The sequence below is a fragment of the Staurois parvus genome, unplaced genomic scaffold (assembly GCF_062004578.1).
Source record: "Staurois parvus isolate SC_StPar_1 unplaced genomic scaffold, SC_StPar_1.0 ptg001570l, whole genome shotgun sequence".
NCBI lineage: Eukaryota > Metazoa > Chordata > Amphibia > Anura > Ranidae > Staurois > Staurois parvus.
In genome coordinates this window covers 884992-905499 of record NW_028319366.1, presented here as the reverse complement: position 1 = coordinate 905499, position 20508 = coordinate 884992, and the positions used below count along the sequence as shown (strand labels likewise).

General features: G+C 46.2%; 1 protein-coding gene across 1 annotated transcript in view; it reads left to right on the top strand.

The window, feature by feature from the left end:
- Positions 1 to 20508, top strand: part of USP10 (ubiquitin specific peptidase 10) — a 78909-nt gene that overhangs the window by 11975 nt on the left and 46426 nt on the right. The window contains exons 2-3 of the mRNA XM_089662863.1: positions 17693 to 17761; positions 19756 to 19813. Of these exons, the coding sequence (XP_089518989.1) occupies positions 17693 to 17761; positions 19756 to 19813 (127 nt within the window). The remainder of the gene's footprint in view (positions 1 to 17692; positions 17762 to 19755; positions 19814 to 20508) is intronic.

Sequence of the window (20508 nt, the reverse complement as noted above, 5' to 3'; positions counted from 1 at the left end):
TTCAGTACTGTTCTACTTTAACTGGTAATTGCGCAGTCATGCAGTACTGTATCCAAAAGACACTTCTTTTCCCCACACATATAAAGCTTTCCTCTGGTGGTATTTGATAACCACTGGGTTTATTTATTTATTTTTTTTGCAATATAAAAAAAAATGAAAATTTTGAAAAATATGCCTATTTTTTTTTTTACTTTCTGCTATAAAACCTATCCAAAAAAAAATTCTTCATAAATTGTGGCCAAAATGTATTCTGCTTTCTGCTACATGTTTATTAATTGGTTTGCGTGAAAGTTATAGCGTCTACAAGCCATGGGATACATAATGGATTAGATATATATATCTATCTATTGGCGGCTCATAGTGGGACAGTGATAGTGCGGGGAGCAATCTGACGCTGGGGGGGACTGACTGCCACTGACATAATCAGTGACACTAACACAGTGATCAGTGCTAATAGTATACACTGTCACTGGCTGGGAAGGGGTTAACATCTAGGGCGGTCAAGGGGATAACTGTGTACCTAACTATGTGCAATGTGTGCTGTCTCTTCCTTCTGCACAGAGCTCTGTGTTGATTGTCATGCATGGGCCCTAAACCCAGAAGCAGGCAGCAGCATACTGGTACGTCGCTTGGCCTGCACGGGCCTCCCAACCACAGTACATTTCGGGTGGTCCGCAAGTGGTTAATGAGTTTTAGTGAACAAAAACACAATCTAATTCCCAATTTTTTGGCAAAATATAAAAGATGAGCAAATAGATACCAAACATGTCACACTATAAAATTGTGTACAGCACTAAACTATGGTACTTAAAAATCGCTGTAGGTGATGCTTTAAAAGCCTTTACAAGTTTATACAGAGTTCTACAGGAGGTCTGTCACTAGAAATGTCGCTCTGACGTTCACAACATACTTTTTTGCCTTTGTTTTCGAGCACTGGGGGGGAGGGGGGCTCTAAAAAAAAAAATAAATTTTGTATTTTATTTTAAAAAAAATTGTTTTGATTAACTTTATTATATGAACTACATCCCTTGTGAGTGCTTGGTCCGTGACCAGTCTTCTTTATGGAGATGACCGGTCCTCCTTATGGGGTCTGTTAGACCAGATTGTAGCTGCAGTCACTGATCCTGGTATGACTACTTCAACCTGCCACTGTTTATAAATGGCGAAGGGACGGGAGGTAAGAAAAGCATTGTTTGGGTTTGTTGTTCTTTTACGTTGCTTTGATAAATATAAAGGAAATTGTACAATTTTGCATGGAAATTGTACAATCAGATTGGATAGCCAGCTTTAGTGTCAGTTTGTGTCAGTGCAGGCCCTTGTACTACATAATCAATGGTAGATGTGAAGAAGAATGTACAAATCAGATCATGTGGTGTATGGCAGGGCTCGGCAAATCCCAGGCGCCAGGGTGACTAGAAATCGCGTCCTGGTGCCTGGGCTTCTGCCAACCCACTCACCCCTGGAAACTCTAAATGCTTGACGCCCCAGACATGCAGCGCTGGGCAGCTGATCCTTCTCTCTCTCCCCCCCTCCCCGGCTGTTTTGGATGGTCTCCATGGTTTCCCCGCAAGCAGGCAGTAGGCCCGTTGTGAGTGTCGGGGGTGGCTGAGCTCCTCTCCTCAAGCAGCCGCTGTCTCCTCCCTCAATGCCAAGCAGGGTCCGAAGGTGAATGGCTTCTCTCTGGGGGAGCTTTGTTGGCTGTTCGCTGCCAAGTTGGCCTTCCACCCCTGGAGCTCACCTACCCTACAACCATATATTCGAGAGGGAGAGAGAGACCAGACCCAGGGTGTATACAGGGGGGACCTGGGTCCAGGGTGTATATAGAGGGGGGACCAGACCTGGGGAGGACAGGACAAGTGTGAATACAGAGGATGAGGGAGGCAGGGTGTAATATATATATATAACCAGACCCAGTGTGTGTATAGAGGGGGGAACCGGGTTGTATATTGGGGGGGCAGGGCTCAATAAATCCCAGGTCACCATGGCAACCAGAAACCAGGTGCGAGCAACTCCCATTGCTCAGCGCCCCAGACATGCAGCAGAGCTAAAGTTTCTCTCTTCCTCTCCACACACCGGCACCCTCCGTCCCCTCCCCCAGCAGATCCGCCGCCACCCTGCGAAAAGGCTCCCCACACTCTCCTCTTCCTCGGCACCAGCCAATCCGTGCGCACATTGGCCCATTTCTCCTCCTCCCTGCCAGTCCTCACGCGGTGCTGGAGACAAGCTGGGAGGCAAGCAGAGTCCAGCGCGCCCAGCATGCCGCGCACCACAACTCGCATCGAGCACCTACGCCCCAACAAGCCGTCCTACCAAGCAACTTGCCTGGCTCCAGTCCCCTTCATCCGCAATTCAAGATCTGCCATCTCCATCCTCAAATATAAAGCCCTGTTAGTAAAAAAAAAAAAACAAAACTGGCTCCTAACTTTTTTTAGCTGGCTTCTAGATTGAAAGCAAAGTTGTCCAGCCCTGGTGTATGGTCTCCCATTGGGCCGCACGTGTGGCTTTTCGTTGGCAATTAATTTCAAGATGGCGGTTGACACATCAAAAAATGATCCGCCGCGTGTACCAGCCAAGGAGCGAGCTTTTATTGATAAATAGATGGCAGGGTAATATATTCAGTCATACGGAACCCCCCCCCCCCCCCCCCTTTCTGGCTCTCTTCATATTTGGCGAGCTCTGATCATCACAAGGGACGCGTCCGGTTCGGTAATCACGGGGGATGATGCGTACATCCGTCAACTGTCTTCATCAGTTTGCTCTGCATTGCGTTGCTCGCCACGTGAAGCGAGTAGTAATTCAGCTTCGCACCCTCGCGTAATCAGGAAGTTGCGGGCGCCCCCCCCTTTCCCCCGGGAGATCCATCGCTGTTCTCATCGCTGTAACACGTTTAGAGATTTTTATGTACAATCCTTTTTTTTTTTTTTTTTTTTTTTATTTTTTTTTATTTTTTTTTTTATTATTATTAAAAGTAACATTTTTGTGAAAACCAGTTTGCTTCGTACTTGGCAGCACTCAGTTATTTACACGTTGGGAAGTATTGCCCAATACGTGTTGAAACGTTTTTATTCTTCCTCCATGCTGCGGGCTACTTTAACTTGGCTGCAGTTGAGCGTCCAACAAGAAAATCGAAAACTGAACTGAATGCTTGACTTTTCAAGGTGCTGGGTATTATAAAGAATTACCATGCGTTCCTTTTTTTTATGTTGTGTTTTTTTTTTTTATTCTTTTGTTACATTAGGGTGCTGCTGATCTCCTGCAGCCTCTTTGCGCCAACTTCCTGTCTACAAGGACTCCAGCGATGGCTGCATAGGCGGGGTTCCCGGTGGTGGGGACAGGTGGCCATACCTGCTTGACCACTTCCCTACTGGGCCAATTCTGACAGTTCTCACAGACATGTAAAAATCTACATTTTTTTTTTCTAGAAAATGACTTAGAACCCCCAAACATTATATATATTTTTAGCAGAGGCCCTTTAGAATAAAATGATGGGTGCTGCACATTTTTTTTTATGTCGTGCGGTATTTGCACAGCGATTTTTGAAACACAATTTTCTGGGAAAAAATACACTTTAATGAATTTTACTGCACGCAAACACAATCCAATCTAATACCAAAATTTTCAGTAAAATATTTATTTATTATTTATTTCAGGTACTTATATAGCGCCATCACTTTACGCAGCACTTTACATATATATTGTACATTCACATCAGTCCCTAACCCTCAAGGGGTGTACAATCTAAGGTCCCTAACTCACATTCATACATACACATACACGGGACAATGTAGACAGGAGCCAATTCACCTACCAGCATGTCTTTGGAGTGTGGGAGGAAACCGGAGTAGCCAGAAGAAACCCGCACAGGGAGAATATGCAAACTGCGTGCCTGTGTGGATTTCCTCCAGGTACTCCGGTTTCCTCCCACACTTCAAAGACATGCTGGTAGGTTGTCTCCTGTCTAAATGGGGTGGCAACGCAAGAGAGCGGTTGGGAGGCAGGGCCAGAGCGTTGTCACCCTGTAACACAAAGTGGCTTAAAAGCTCAACTCCAGGGAAAGTAATACCTTTTCCTCGCAGTGGGGCTGCGCATGAACTGCAAGGGTTAAGTGCTTGGTTCTGTTTGTGAATGGGAAAAGCACTTTTGAGCCTCATTCAGACAGGCACTGACACCCGCAGCCTGTAAATGAGCGCCTTTTATATTCCACTTACAGATATCTGTTGGGATGTAACGGCTGCACACAGCCGCACGTGCCAGTTTGACTGCCATGCGGGTGATCGGCCCTCAATGCAGTGCCCAGCTGTATGAGGTCCAGCGTTGGAGTCTGTCTGAATGAGGCCTTGCCCGACTCTCTGCTCCCCCCCCCCCCATGCTCCAGAGGTGGACTTTTCCTTGGCATCCTAACGGCCAGTGCAGTTCTATGGGCCCTGCATCGGTCTTGATTACATCAGAGGACTTTGGTCTGCTGGTGCATTGAGTGCAAGAGGCTGCGAAAGCACAGGATCAGGCAATTAAAACTTTTTTTTTTTTCTCCAGACATTTAACCTTTGCAGCGTAGGGAGCGTTTTACTATTCCTGGAGTCCAGTCCTGGGCCAGTAGTATTACCGCTTCTTCCTGTACCCCTAGCTTTTAACACTTGCTGCACCACCACTGCAGGGGTCTTTTTTTTTTTTCTGTGGGGCTTTAACAAGGACCTGCATTGCATGCAACATCACCAGGGATTGTTAACCCTTTTGCTTCCTTCAAACTGTTGGGAATGCCCTGGGCCGAAAAGGATTGAAAATCATGTGACCACTGTCACAGTGGTCATGTGATCGGAAACCGGTCCTGCTGGCTACCAATCTTTAGCCCGGACTGAAAGCTGTCTTTGAGTCCAGCGACGCACATGTGTGGTAAAGCTCACACGTTTGCCGCTTCACCTGTTGGGCGGGCATAAAGGGGTTAATAAGGTTAAAAATGACACGAATATGTTACATATTGGAGTTCGGAGCTACTTTTAAAATGGCGAGACATTGCGATCAAACATTTGCGTCCAGCGTTCTCCGGATCAGAAAGCGTTGATTGTTTTAGCCGGTCAGACACATGTTGCGGCCTCTTCTTCTTCTTTTTTTTTTTTCCTCTCCCAGGGGGAAGCTTGTTGGCTTCTAATCTTCATATGTCCAAAGTCGCCTCCCAGCCAGTTGTCAAGACCGCCATTATTGTGCTAATGAGCTGTTTATGTAACATGCAGATTATGGCTGCACTTTATACCAACCCCAGGAGAAAAGATTTATTCAGTTATGGATCCTTTTCCGTGGCGTGGAGCTCGACTCGGCGCTAAGTCTGATGGGCCATGCTGAGCGCGGAGAACACCGCGGTGTTCAGATAAAGCTAAAAGTGGACGTTGCACTACATGCAAGGTTTGCTTGGTCCACGTGGCCCCTTCCTCTTTAACCGCTTGGGGCCTGGCTACGGTTTTAAAACCGTGCTATAGCCGGCTGGTCTCGGCAGTTCCTGTGGCCCCCATCAACTTTACCCTAAGTTCACACGTATTCGTTTTTTGCAGAAATGCACAGCAGTCCATTTAACATAATTTCCTATGGGACACGTTCACATCCAGTGGCGTCCCGCAGTAGGTGCGGGGGGTGCGTTCCGCACGGAGTGACACCGGTCTGCTCCACAAAAAGTTACGTTGTAAAGCAAGCCGATGATCCCCACAGGATGGAAAATGCGGCAAAAACACACTACATGCTTTTCTGCAGCTTTTCCATTGAAGTCTATAGAACCAAAAACGCAATCTTTTGCATTAAAAAAGTCTCTGACCCTTTCCAAAAAACGCACCAGGTGAAAACGCGGAGATGTGAACAGAGGCGTCCCTAGGGTGTCACCCCGTATAGGTTACATGCTGACGATCCTCGCCGGCATGCAACCTATACGGGGTGACACCGGACCCGCTCCAAGAAAAGGTAAGTTGTAAAGAAAGCCGACGATCCCGGCAGGATGCATCGGATCTACTGATTGAGCATAATGTATCAGAGTCCAATCCATTATGATCAATCCGCAGATCCAGTCCATTCTGCAGGGATCATCGGAGGGGTGTCACCAAGTGTTACCGCACCGGGTGACATCTACCCTAGGGACGCCTCTGTTCACATCTCCGTGTTTTCACCTGGTGCGTTTTTTGGAAAGGGTCAGAGACTTTTTTTAATGCAAAAGATTGTGTTTTTGGTTCTATAGTCTTCAATGGAAAATCTGCAGAAAAGCATGTAGTGTGTTTTTGCGCATTTTAAGTTTTAAATCTGCCTAGCAACAAAAAAATAAAATAAACCGCAAAATATAGCAAAAACGATTCCAAAACACACTGCGGAAATGGATCAAACGCCAACTGCATAGGTGTGAACCTAGTCTAAGTGCTGGAACCGTTGCCTGTCTGTGAGAGCTGGGACCCAGCACTAAGCCTGAGAGTTGGCATGATCATGCAGCACAGCAGGCTGCCTATGGGGGGTCTTTGTGAATGCAATGCTTCTGTGTTGGGTTGTTAGCGGGCAGGATGTGATGTCAGAAAACATATTTGCAGTACAGAGGCTGAGAAAGCTGTTATTGCTTTGTACCTGCGGCAATAGGTCACTGCGATGTTGATCTATTGCTGGCCAATTGCAGAAAACCATTGGAAGTGATCTGCATGGGGAAGGGATGCCTGGATCTGGTTTTTGCTGATCAGATCCAGACCTCACATGGGGGGGGGAGCAAAAATGAAATAAATGGAATATAATATGTATACTGTGTGTATATATTTTTATTATTATTTATATTTTTTAATATTCTGTAGTATAAATGAATTTGGGCCCTCCATAACATGCCATGACCGGTCATGGAGGAGGTAGCTATACAATTTGGATTTTGGGATCAAAGTGGGATTTTGGCATTGCTTTGCTGTATTGTGAATCAGTGTGATGTAGAAATGGTGACACAAAATTTGCAAGGGTGTTGGGGAACCCGTACTGAGAACTGAAAATAGGAAGGTGTTCGTTGTCACCGACCTGAAACAAGCATGTGAAATCGGTTCCTAATCTATTCCGGATTAAGCCCCCTTCATGTTAGGGGTCCGATCAGGTCCCCCTGTCTGTTTTTCATGCTGACTCGATCGGACCCTCCATTCTCCTCTGTGGAATGGCAGATGTAAACGGACTTGTGTTCGTTTACACCTGCCTATGACCAATCCAGTCTGCTAAAAACAAACCGTAGGGGATTAATAAGCAGAAGATGCTATCCTCAATAATAAATATGTGCACTCCAAAACCTTATAAGTCCAACATTAAATCAAATCAAGTTCTTCTCGAGTAATAACGTGTTCAAAAATCTTTCAGAAACGTTCCCCGATAATATTCCTCAAAAAAAAAAAGAATATATCACATAGTGTATTATCCTTTTAAATCAAATAATTATCAATTATAGTGACTTCATTCAAGTGAATACCCAATCACATTAATAATCCGTGAAAAAACTGTGAATCCAAACCGTGAAATACCACTGTGAATCACTCTTCAGATACTTTCCCCTCCGTCTAGACCAGGGGTAGGCAACCTGCGGCTTTCCAGCTGTTGCAGGACTACAAGTCCCATCATGCCTCTGCAAGTCACAGCTGTAACTCAATTTTGCAATGCCTCATGGGAAATGTAGTTCCACAACAGCTAGAGAGCCGCAGGTTGCCTATCCCTGGTCTAGGTGGATCGGATCAGAGGGTGGTCGGGTATAAACGAAGAGCCAATCCGTTTACATCCGACCACCCATAGATCAGAGCTGGCTGTGTCCACTTTGCGTAAGTGGAACGGACACGGATCTGTCATCCACCTGCCCTGCTCTGCTCAGCGGGGGGGAGTCGGCAGACAGATCCCCTGTTGAGCAAGCAGATTCAAATAGATTCCACCCCCATGTGAAAGGGGCCTTAGTGACTGAAATGGTGCAGCCAGGCCACGGGCATTTTCAGGAGGTGGTTAGCAGTGGCAGCCCACAGCTGCATTTTAAAGGCTAGGTTTACCTTTGGAGCACGTTGCCCCCATATTTAGGGTGTAATATACTACAGACCCCCCCCCTCCTTTCTTCCCTCCTGTGACAGCGGGCAGGGGTCCTCCCTCGCTGCACTCACTGTCACATTTTGAAATCAGCAGAGCCCCGCCAAGCTCATTCATTCACAAAATTCTGTAAATGAGAGAACTACAAGTCCTGTCCACTGCAGAAGAGGGCTTGTGGTCCTCAATGGACCGTGGCCATGCTGGTTAGCACGCTCCTAGTCCATTCACACTGCCAGCAGCTCTAAGGCTTGGGTCACATCTGTGCGGGTGGTGCCGCTGTGGTTCCGTGGAAAATCCGTGCAGCTGTACCCCAGCACAGAGAAATGTGGACCCGCGGGCGGGTGTCGTTAGTTCTAATAGCACGTCGCCCGCACTGGAAAACGCAACTGTAATGGGAACCGAGGTTCTCATGCGGGCTGCGTTTTCAGAAGAAGTGCAGGGACTTCTTCCCTGCGTGTCACGGGCACAGGAGTCCATTCAAATGAATGTGCTCTCAAACGCGGCCCGCATAGATGTGAACCGGGGGTAATAGAATGCCCCTACAGAGGCACCAGCGCTGCAAGCAGTGTGTACAGGAGCCCGGCTCTGCATCGTCCATCCACTGATCGTGGGTGCAATGCTCTGCAGGCTGATGTGGAAAAAATGCTCTTTTTTTTTTTCTTTCTTGCAAAAATGTGCATTTATTTTTATTTAAATTTTTTCCCAAAACATCTTTTAATTGGGCCAGAATCTGTTCCGTGGTTTGTGAGAGTCGCTGGGTATTGGCGCCTTCAGTATCTACACACTAGAATTGCACAGTCACTAGAACACTTCGCAGGGACGTGTGTGAATGCCTTCCCGCCTTCACCGAACTTGTGAAATTTGACTTCCATGTGCTGTACAATGTGTCAGTCTACAGGAAGCCGATGGAGGACGACGATCATGGTGTCATTGTAGCTCCGGTATTTAGAACTGAAGTTCCATTTGCTTATATGCTGCCTTCCCTGGTCCCCCCCCCCCCCCCCCCCAGCAACATAATTACATTATTAAATCATAGTTTTTATTGCATTCCTTTTATTAGACACACGTGATGTCATCAATGGGTCTGTGTGCTTCTCTATGCAGTGCAAGCAGATCATGGCTAGTGAAAAGGGCTGGCAGGGTGCTGTACATGGCTTTCTGAAAATGTCACAGGTCCCTGCCTCAGTGCTTCTATTTAAGAGCCCCCAGTCCTAGCAGTGGGCTAGCTCTTGGGAGTTATGGAAATATCAAAATGCCTTGATAGGTGGGTGTCTGGATGGTGGGAACCCCTCATAATGGGCACAGCGGGTGTACAGACCTGGGAACTCGGCACAGGGATGGTGGGAACCCCTCATAATGAGCACAGCAGGTGTACAGACCCGGGAACTCTGCACAGGGATGGTGGGAACCCCTCATAATGGGCACAGCGGGTGTACAGACCCGGGAACTCTGCACAGGGATGGTGGGAACCCCTCATAATGGGCACAGCGGGTGTACAGACCCGGGAACTCTGCACAGGGATGGTAGGAATGCCTCATAATGGGCCCAGTGAAAGTGCAGAACTGGAAATTGTGGATACAAATCTCACCTATTGAACCCCCAAGAGAGAAGAAAGTGCTCTCGGCTGCCAAATACTGAAAAGAAAATGTTTTCTGTTGATCCATCCATTTAATGCAAACAAAGCCGTGTTATGCCAGGAGAATTGCAAGTCACAATGATTCATGTGGAATGGAGGGGGAAATCCTATGAAGCGTTCACTTTCTGTAGTGCCTCCGAGGTGCGGACGGTTGGAATAAGCGTCAGCATTTATTAACCCTCTGAGGGCTCAGCGATCGGCATGATAATCATTGTATCTGTAGAGAAAGCATTAGGAAATGTCTGTACCTGGATGAGGATTGAAGCCCCAACGCTGTCAAGCCCGGGCCCTCACCGGTGAGGTGCGTTCACCTGGCATGGCGTTCCAAGGGATCTGTTGGCGGTTCACACTTTATTATGTTGGCCATCTTGCATTCATATTGCCTTATGCCAAGCTCGGGAGGTTTTTTTTTTTTTTTTCAAATTAGAAATTATTTTTTTTAGGGACTTTTTATTCTTTTTACAAACTGATCATTCCTACAAACTTCTTATGGGTAGAAAAATTCTATAATTTTTCATATTCTGCTACTATAAATGAATGGATTATTATTATTATACAGGATTTATATATTATTATTATTATACAGGATTTATATATTATTATTATTATTATACAGGATTTATATATTATTATTATTATTATACAGGATTTATATATTATTATTATACAGGATTTATATATTATTATTATTATACAGAATTTATATATTATTATTATACAGGATTTATATATTATTATTATACAGGATTTATATATTATTATTATACAGAATTTATATATTATTATTATTATACAGAATTTATATATTATTATTATTATACAGGATTTATATATTATTATTATACAGGATTTATATATTATTATTATTATACAGAATTTATATATTATTATTATACAGGATTTATATATTATTATTATACAGGATTTATATATTATTATACAGGATTTATATATTATTATTATACAGGATTTATATATTATTATTATTATACAGGATTTATATATTATTATTATTATACAGAATTGATATATTATTATTATTATACAGAATTTATATATTATTATTATACAGAATTTATATATTATTATTATTATACAAGATTTATATATTAATATACAGGATTTGTATATTATTATTATTATTATTATACAGGATTTGTATTATTATTATTATACAATATTTATATATTAATATTATACAGGATTTATATATTATTATACAAGATTTATATATTATTATACAGGATTTATTATTATTATTATTATTATTATACAGGATTTATATATTATTATTATACAGGATTTATATAGCGCCAACAGTTTGCTCAGCGCTTTACAATATAACGGGAGACAATACAGCAACAATACAGTTCAATACAAGAGGGATAGGAGGGCCCTGATCCTGGGAGCTTACAATCTAGGAGGGAGGGGCTAGTGGTACAAAAGGTAATAACTGTGGGGGATGGACTGGTAGGAGGAGTAGAAGATTCCAGTATTAGCTGAGGGCAGAATATATATATATATTATATGTGATCTGCTATAGGGTGGCAGGAAACAAGTTATTTTATCCTTGCAAGGAAAAGATGCCGTGTGCTGAATTGTTATTGCACCAAGAATTTCCTCTGTGGAACCATTCATATGCTGTAATGAAATTCACATTTTAGTAGTTTTTTTTTTTTTTTTAAGGAAAAAGTTTGTGAAGTATAGAGCACTTAGGTATGGGGTGGATGTGGTGGTGGGGTGTACTTTTAGATTTGGGGACACCTTTGGAAGGGAAGGCCAGAGGTCAGATTTAGGTATGGGGTGGACGAGGTGGTGGGGTGTACTTTTAGATTTGGGGACACCTTTGGAAGGGAAGGCCAGAGGTCAGATTTAGGTATGGGGTGGACGAGGTGGTGGGGTGTACTTTTAGATTTGGGGACACCTTCAGGAGGGAAGGCAGGAGGTCAGATTTAGGTATGGGGTGGACGAGGTGGTGGGGTGTACTTTTAGATTTGGGGACACCTTCGGAAGGGAAGGCAGGTGGTCAGATTTAAATATGGGGTGGGTGAGATGGTGGGGTGTACTTTTTAGCTTTGGGGACACCTTTGGAAGGGAAGGCCGGAGGTCAGATTTAGGTATGGGGTGGACCAGGTGGTGGGGTGTACTTTTAGATTTGGGGACACCTTCGGAAGGGAAGGCCGGAGGTCAGATTTAGGTATGGGGTGGGTGAGGTGGTGGGGTGTACTTTTAGATTTGTGGACACCTTCAGGAGGGAAGGCAGGAGGTCAGATTTAGGTATGGGGTGGACGAGGTGGTGGGGTGTACTTTTAGATTTGGGGACACCTTCGGAAGGGAAGGCAGGTGGTCAGATTTAAATATGGGGTGGGTGAGATGGTGGGGTGTACTTTTTAGCTTTGGGGACACCTTTGGAAGGGAAGGCCGGAGGTCAGATTTAGGTATGGGGTGGACCAGGTGGTGGGGTGTACTTTTAGATTTGGGGACACCTTCGGAAGGGAAGGCCGGAGGTCAGATTTAGGTATGGGGTGGGTGAGGTGGTGGGGTGTACTTTTAGATTTGTGGACACCTTCGGAAGGGAAGGCCGGTGGTCAGATTTAAGTATGGGGTGGGCGAGGTGGTGGGGTGTACTTTTAGATTTGGGGACACCCTCGGAAGGGAAGGCCGGAGGTTGTATAATACTGGTACAGAGAAAATCAAAATGGGGGATGGTGGGAGCAAATAAGTAAGACCTCCCTTTGCTTTTCATGTGTAAAGCTCTGGTTCTTGTCAGCTCCCAGTACAGGCCCTGTAATAATGGCCATTGATGGAGTGCTTTGTACATGCCTGCTTGTGTCCTGCAGATTGAAGTGTCTGCTATTGTTATCATGGTCTACCATGGAGTGCATTCTTTGTCTCCTGAGAGGTGAGCACCCGGAGGGTGTGTGAAACTGCCAAATATCTCTCTCTCTTATCACTCACTTCTATCCCCAACCCCCCCCCTTTAACATTTTCAGCACATTTTACACGTGTGTGGGAAGTAGATAGGAACTGGTGTATAGTTCAGCCCTGGGCATGGCTCATGTAACCCCCCCCCCCCACATGGCTGAAGTCATACAGGAACAACTTGTGTCAGATCTGATTGAATGGAGGCAGCGGGTGTAGAATGCACTGGCAGATTCCAGGTCTGGTTGGGCCTGTTTAGGCTCGACGTTTCCTTGGGCCCCCGGCTGCAGGTGACTCCTGGATTGTTGGCCCTGTGGTGTTTATGACCGGACAGAGATCCATAGGAAGCACCGCACACATGGGTGTCCAGATCCGCCAGGATTTAATTGTGCGCTCAGAATGAAAAAGTACACTAATGGGTGGGGAAAGGGTTAACCGTAGTGGTCAGCTTCCGGACATTCTACAGGGGGCGGCCAGAGACTGGAGGCCTGCCGCCGGGGGCGGCCAGAGACTGGAGGCCTGCCGCCGGGGGCGGCCAGAGACTGGAGGCCTGCCGCCGGGGGCGGCCAGAGACTGGAGGCCTGCCGCCGGGGGCGGCCAGAGACTGGAGGCCTGCCGCCGGGGGCGGCCAGACTTTCTGATGTGTTACATGGGAAGGGCCCTTCTTCTGAGCAGCCAGTAACTGCCTCCACAGTCTCGCTTTTTCTGCTGCACCAGGGGTAGACTTAAGCCCTATTCACATCTGGGCATTTGCCATCGCTGGCAGGATCACAATGATTCTCCCTGTGATCCCAGAGCCCTCTGCAAAAAATTACCAAATCGCCCCACGCATGTTCTGGTGGCATCCATTTTCAATGGCACCAAAACGCGTTGCGGTTTTCCCGCGCTAAGCTTATTGCTCAGATAGGATCAGGAGCCTCTTTTGGATGACGAGCTTCGCACAGCGCCATTGCAGCGTGATCTATTGTGCCAGAACCACGTTGCCTTTTGGTTCTATAGAAAGTGAATGGCACCCGAACATGCGTTTTTGCAGAGCACTTTGGGATCGTGGGCAGAATAGCTGCGAGTTTGCCCAGAATCACAAACGGGGGCCTTAAAGCTGACCTTTCATTATCTCTATTGCATGAATAAATCCCGGACATGTCACAATATACAGCAACAGTGTCATTTTACAGAAAAGATCCACCTTTTATCATTGAAAAGCGTTCTTGAGGTCCCATCAGTGGCTCTGCCCAGGCTGAGATGAGCTCATCAGTCTGCTGCAAGCAAGGGGAAGCATTTCCTGTCTCCTCTCCCCCAGTGTTCAGTCTGCTGGAAGCATTTCCTCAGTCTCCCCTCCTTCAGTGATCAGTCTGCTGGAAGCATTTCCTCAGTCTCCACTCCCTCAGTGATCAGTCTGCTGGAAGCATTTCCTCAGTCTCCCCTCCCTCCGTGATCAGTCTGCTGGAAGCATTTCCTCAGTCTCCTCTTCCCCATTGATCAGTCTGCTGCAAGCAGGGGGAAGCAAATCCTCAGTCTCCTCTACCAGAGTGATCAGTCTGCTGCAAGCATGTGGAAGCATATCCTCCGTCTCCCCTCCCCCAGTGATCAGTCTTCTGCAAGCATTTCCTCAGTCTCCCCTCCCCCAACGATCAGTCTGCTGCAAGCAAGGGAAGCATTTCCTCAGTCTCCTCCCCCTCTGTGATCAGTCTGCTGGAAGCATTTCCTCAGTCTCCTCTCCCCCAGTGATCAGTCTGCTGGAAGCATTTCCTCAGTCTCCTCTCCCCCAGTGATCAGTCTGCTGGAAGCATTTCCTCAGTCTCCTCTCCCCCAGTGATCAGTCTGCTGGAAGCATTTCCTCAGTCTCCTCTCCCCCCAGTGATCAGTCTGCTGGAAGCATTTTCTCAGTCTCCACTCCCCCCAGTGATCAGTCTGCTGGAAGCATTTTCTCAGTCTCCACTCCCCCCAGTGATCAGTCTGCTGGAAGCATTTTCTCAGTCTCCACTCCCCCCAGTGATCAGTCTGCTGGAAGCATTTTCTCAGTCTCCACTCCCCCCAGTGATCAGTCTGCTGGAAGCATTTTCTCAGTCTCCTCTCCCCCAGTGATCAGTCTGCTGGAAGCATTTCCTCAGTCTCCTCTCCCCCAGTGATCAGTCTGCTGGAAGCATTTCCTCATTCTCCTCTCCCCCAGCGATCAGTCTGCTGCAAGCAAGGGGAAGCATTTCCCCAGTCTCCTCTCCCCCCAGTTATCAGATTGCAACTTTGTATCAATCACAAGGTGTCCAGCTGACATCCACCCAAAACTGAACCCTTTCCGCCTGAGCAGTGTGACCATCCAATGATCTCTCTCCCTCATACATTTGGTCATGGTAGATCTCCATGGCCGTGGCGTGTAACAGCAGCCACAGAGCAGTGTGTGTTGTAATAGGATTTGCTGGCGCGGGGCCCGTGGATTACAGTCATTTGTCACACTAATGCCGGTTCAGCAATCTCCGTGTTCACGTACAAAGAGTTCCACATGCTGGGCCTGCACTTTTCTCCGCCGGGCTGGGAGCGCGGAGCCATCTCAGGATTAGGCCACATTGTGCACAACAAAGTTGTTTCTGTACAAAAGCCGAACTCACGGGGTGGGGGAGGGGTGAGGGTGCCGGTTTGGAGGGTTTGGAGACCTTTGCTCCGTAACTTGAGTTGACTCATTCATGAGCGTGGAGGGGGGGAAAGGTGAGAATATGTCTGGGAGAAATCCAATCACAGATCTTCTGTAGTTTTCTTCTTCTTGATACATGGCTCACCTCTGATTCCAGATGAAGCTGCACTGACATTCCATAAATATGATTCAGAGACACAAGACTTATGCAGGCCATAGACGGGTCGAAAACCGGCTGTTTAAAAAAAAAAAAAAAAAAAAACGGTCGTTCGATCTGCCGACGTTACCACCAACGGTAAAAAAATCGTCTGAATTTTCGTCCCGTCTATGGCCGGCATTTTTACTTCTGTCCCTTGCAGAGAGCTCCGCTATTATATTTTACATGAAAAAGTCATTTCGGATACAGATGTTTTTATTCGGATATAAATGGATACATTTGTTGCAACCACAAGACTTTTCATATGAATTATAATAGACTGGAATTCTTCTTTCCTCCTCCTCTTCCTCCTCCTCTTCCTCCTCTTCCTCTTCCTCTTCCTCCTCCTCTTCCTCCTCCTCTTCCTCCTCCTCTTCCTCCTCCTCTTCCTCTTCCTCCTCCTCTTCCTCTTCCTCCTCTTCTTCTTCCTCCTCTTCTTCTTCTTCCTCTTCTTCTTCTTCCTCTTCTTCTTCTTCCTCTTCTTCTTCTTCCTCTTCTTCTTCTTCCTCTTCTTCTTCCTCCTCTTCCTCCTCTTCCTCCTCCTCTTCCTCCTTCCTCCTCCTTCCTCCTCCTCTTCCTCCTCCCTCTTCCTTCCTCCTCCCTCTTCCTTCCTCCTCCCTCTTCCTTCCTCCTCCCTCTTCCTCCTTCCTCCCTCTTCCTCCTTCCTCTTCCTCCCTCCTCCTCCCTCTTCCTCCCTCCTCCTCCCTCTTCCTCCTTCCTCCTCCTCCCTCTTCCTCCTTCCTCCTCCTCCCTCTTCCTCCTTCCTCCTCCTCCCTCTTCCTCCTTCCTCCTCCTCCCTCTTCTTCCTCCTTCCTCCTTCCTCCTCCTTCCTCCTTCCTCCTCCTTCCTCCTTCCTCCTCCTTCCTCCTTCCTCCTTCCTCCTTCCTCCTCCTCCCTCTTCCTCCTTCCTCTTCCTCCTTCCTCCTCCTCCCTCTTCCTCCTTCCTCCTCCTCCCTCTCCTCTTCCTCCTCCTCCTCCTCCTCATGCACAGATTTTTTTATCAGTAAAACGATCGGCTGATCGTCAAAATCGGCTGTGCATTTTCCAGCTTGACCGATAAAAGTGTCAAAACCTCGAAAAATGGCCGACCAATTAACCCACTAATGGTGCGAAAATCGGCCGATTTTCTTTTTTTTTTTTTTTCCCCCCCTCGGCCGAAAAATCAGCCAATTTTCGACCCGTCTATGGCCGACATTACCTGTTCTTCTTATTTTTCTATGTTTGGAGCCTGGCTCTCTCTTCTACAATAGCTACCGGAATCTGGCGACACCAATATAAAATGGTTCCATCTTTGGTGTCACTGCCCCGCCCACTGGTTACCGGTTTCTCTCCTGGAATGAAATGGTTTGTTCTGATATCGCTGCACACTGTGCGCTTTCTAAAGTGTACATTAGAAGATGCAGAAAGTTAACACTGTGTCAGGATGACATCCAGCAGCATCTAGCTCTTTCCACCCCAGCTTTGACTGTCCCTGGTCCGCCACTTTTATTAGTTTTCAGCTCAGGATCACATGTGGGTGGTCTGCATGCAAATACAGGCTGCCTAGGAACTCCCACTCAAGACACACCCACCCATCAATGCATTTTGATATTTGCATAACTCCTCCCAGGAGCCATCCCACTGCTTGCATCAGGACTGAGGGCTCTAAGGCTGGGTGCTGTTTATTTTTATTTATTTTTTAAGGCAGTATACCATCCTATCAGCCATGAATATGCTTGCATTGCATAGAGAAGCAAAGAGACCTAGTGATCACTGGGTTTTAAGCAAGGTATATAATGAAAACAGAAATACAAGCAAAAAGTCAACAAACCCTCCCTGTCCTCTTCCTCCACCAAACTGTAAGTAGCACTGTTCCCACTGACCAACAGTGTTCAAGTTAAAAAAAAACACCACCAATCAGCATTCTTTAAAGGGATACTCGTTACAACTACTGCCATTAGGGGGCATAACTTCTGAGCGCTGAATTCTGCAAGCTGTTCTGTGCAGTATGGTCCTGACCCTACAATCTGCTATATCCTAAACAATTTTGGGGGCATTTTAGGGTGTCAAGAAATGTGATTGGTAGTCGAAACATCAGGAGGGTTTTTTTTGTTTTGTTTTGATTTTTAAATGTTTTTCTTTAATTTTTAATATAAGTTTTTTAAATTTTTTTTTTTTAGCTCTCTAAATATTACATTTGTATTAGTGCAGAGTAATTGTCATTCAAACTATCACAGTACATATTCTCTGCAATCTCTAATTTGCTTTTTTTTTTTTTTTCCAGTATATTTTTGGGGAGTTCAGCGATGACGAATTCAAGCAATTCTTTGTCAGTGCTCGCTGTACAGTGGAGGTAAGTGACCTGTAAGCATGACATGGGGATCGATGTGCATCTGGTGGTGCTGGAGGAAAAGGGCCACTCTTCTGCTCTGTGGCCTCGGCTGGGGGAAGGCAGCTGCAGCTCGCCAGCTGTTGTGGAACTAGATGTCCCATGAGGCATTGCAAGACGGACAGAAGCATGACTCCGAAAGGCAGAGGCATGCTGGGACTTGTAGTTCAGCAACAGCCGGAGTTCCACAGTTGCCCACCGCTGGCCTTAGGCTCAGGCTAGAGCTGGATTACCAGCTGCAGCCACTAAAGGGAGTGTGGATATTTTAACCCCATGGTGCCGGCGCCTCCCGGCCCTTTAAGGGTTTCAGAAGTCGGGAGGTGGGGCAGGGTTTTAGGGTCATGTGACCGCCGTGATTTGCCGTCACGGTGGTCACATTATTATTTCAGGTACTTATATAGCGCCGTCAATTTACGCAGCACTTTACATATATATTGTACATTCACATCAGTCCCTAACCCTCAAGGGGCGTACAATCTAAGGTCCCTAACTCACATTCATACATACACATACTAGGGCCAATTTAGACAGGATCCAATTAACCTCCCAGCATGTCTTTGGAGTGTGGAAGGAAACCGGAGTACCCGGAGGAAACCCGCACAGGGAGAACATGCAAACTCCAGGCAGGAGGTGCCGTGGCTGGGATTCGAACCAACGACCCAAGTACTACCAGGCGGAAGTGCTAACTATTTAGCCACTGTCACATGATCGGGAAAGGTCCCGATCGAAAGAGGAGATCGGGACCTTTCCATGAGTACCGGACATGTGTGCTGGGAGTGCGCAGGGCGTGCGCTCTCAGCACATATGTTTTTGTTAATTGCACAGAAATGTGCGTCTGCTCGGCGTCTAGGCCCAGACACCAGGAAGCCGCACATTTGTGTGCGGCCGGCGTGAAGAGGTTAAAGAGACCGTGTCCTAATATTTAAATCATTCAAACGCCACCAGGGGCGGACTGACCATTTGGAAACTCGGGCACTGCCCGAGGGCCCGGGGTCAGTAGGGGGCCCCATGAGATGCCCCTGATACCTTTTTTCATAGGCTTTTTTGAGTTTGGGCAAGGACACAGGGTCCCCATGATCCCCTATTGCCTGGGGGCCCCATGAGTTGTCAGTCCGCCCCTGAACGCCACATTAGAAAATTTATATGACGCCAACAAATAGTAAGCCTGGTGTTCAGACCATAAGGTAAACTAGTCCACTTTCTTGGAGAGCAGATTTGTAGAGAAGTACTTGGAGTATAACTAAAGGCAGAACTTTTTTTTTTCTATTATTATGGTTAGAGCAGAGGTATTAGATCCCCTGTCAGGTTTTTACTGCTGTCTGTGTCCCCATTAGGACGATTCACCCCCTCTATTTGCAATGTTTTTGGAAAATGACAAAAATACTACATTTTGAGTCACCAGAATGGGAACAGAGCAGAAATCTTCCATCGTGGACACTAGTTCTGGTGACAACCAACTATATTGATAAGAATGGAATGTTTCATTGGTTATCCTAAGATAAAGCAACACCTACTGAGTTCTGTACCCGTTCTTGTCATGCATTAAGCTTTCAGAGATTTAGTTTGCACACTTCGGTGTCTGGAGCTTTATTCCTCCCAGGCCTGAGGGTGAAAATAAGGAGGACAAGGGGGCTACAGACAGGTTGAATCCTTGCAATCAGGGATTCCCTCATTTTGGGGAATTTCCTCACTTTTTTGGCTATGGGACAGGAAGTAAAGGAAAGTCTTCCCAATGGGACACAGATGGCAAAAAAAAAAAAAAAACCTGGAAAAGGTCACTGTATTTAAAATGAAAAAAAGTTTTTCCTTTAGTTCTATTAGAATTTCTTGTAGGTCACGGGGCAAACACTGCACAACAGACACATTGTAATGAGCAAAGTCCAGTCACGCACAAAGGGGCTAAAGATAATGTAACTCTCTCTGCCAAAAGGTTGATAAACTGTTTTATGTCTCCGTAGCTCCCACCTTTTAATGAAACCATATTGTATGGGCCTCAGTCTTCAAGTGATCAAGATGGTAAGTCTCATCGTTCGTTTTCAGTATTTTACCTGTTTGGGTGGTTGCAGGCTACCATATGGCCCCATGTACTAATCTACACATATGGGGCCCTTAGACTATGCGGAAGGGAAGGTGTAATGGTCCTCGGCCAGGTTTATTTAAAACTTTTTTAGTGTATGGACCATTTTATATCGCTAAAGCCCCTCTAGGGTGGGACTCTTGACCTTTTAAGGGGATCTTAATGATGGAGGTGTTTCCAATCAAGTGGTCACTCTGAATGGCTGTCACTGTGGACAAGTGATCAAGGGGCCCTTCCTACTAGCTCACAATTGCAGATAGTGACCTGGAATTGTCTGTCAGTGCTGGGGATATGTGTTTGAGCATGCTCCCAGCACAAAACAGTAGTACCCACTGTACGCATGTATGTGGAATCACAGCGTTCAAGTCCCTCTCTCCATCTAGAAAAATAAGTATTGAACACGTCACCATTTTTCTCAGTAAATATGTTTCTAAAGGTGCTATTGACATGAAATCTATGAAAAGCACTAAGGATCAGAGTTCATAGAAGAAGCCCATAGAACCTTTAAGATTTGAAGATTTGTGTGAAGGAATGGGTCAAAATCACACCTGAGCAATGCATGCCACTAGTTTCTCCATACAGGAGGCATCTTGAAGCTGTCATTACCAACAAAGGATTTTTGTACGAAGTAGTA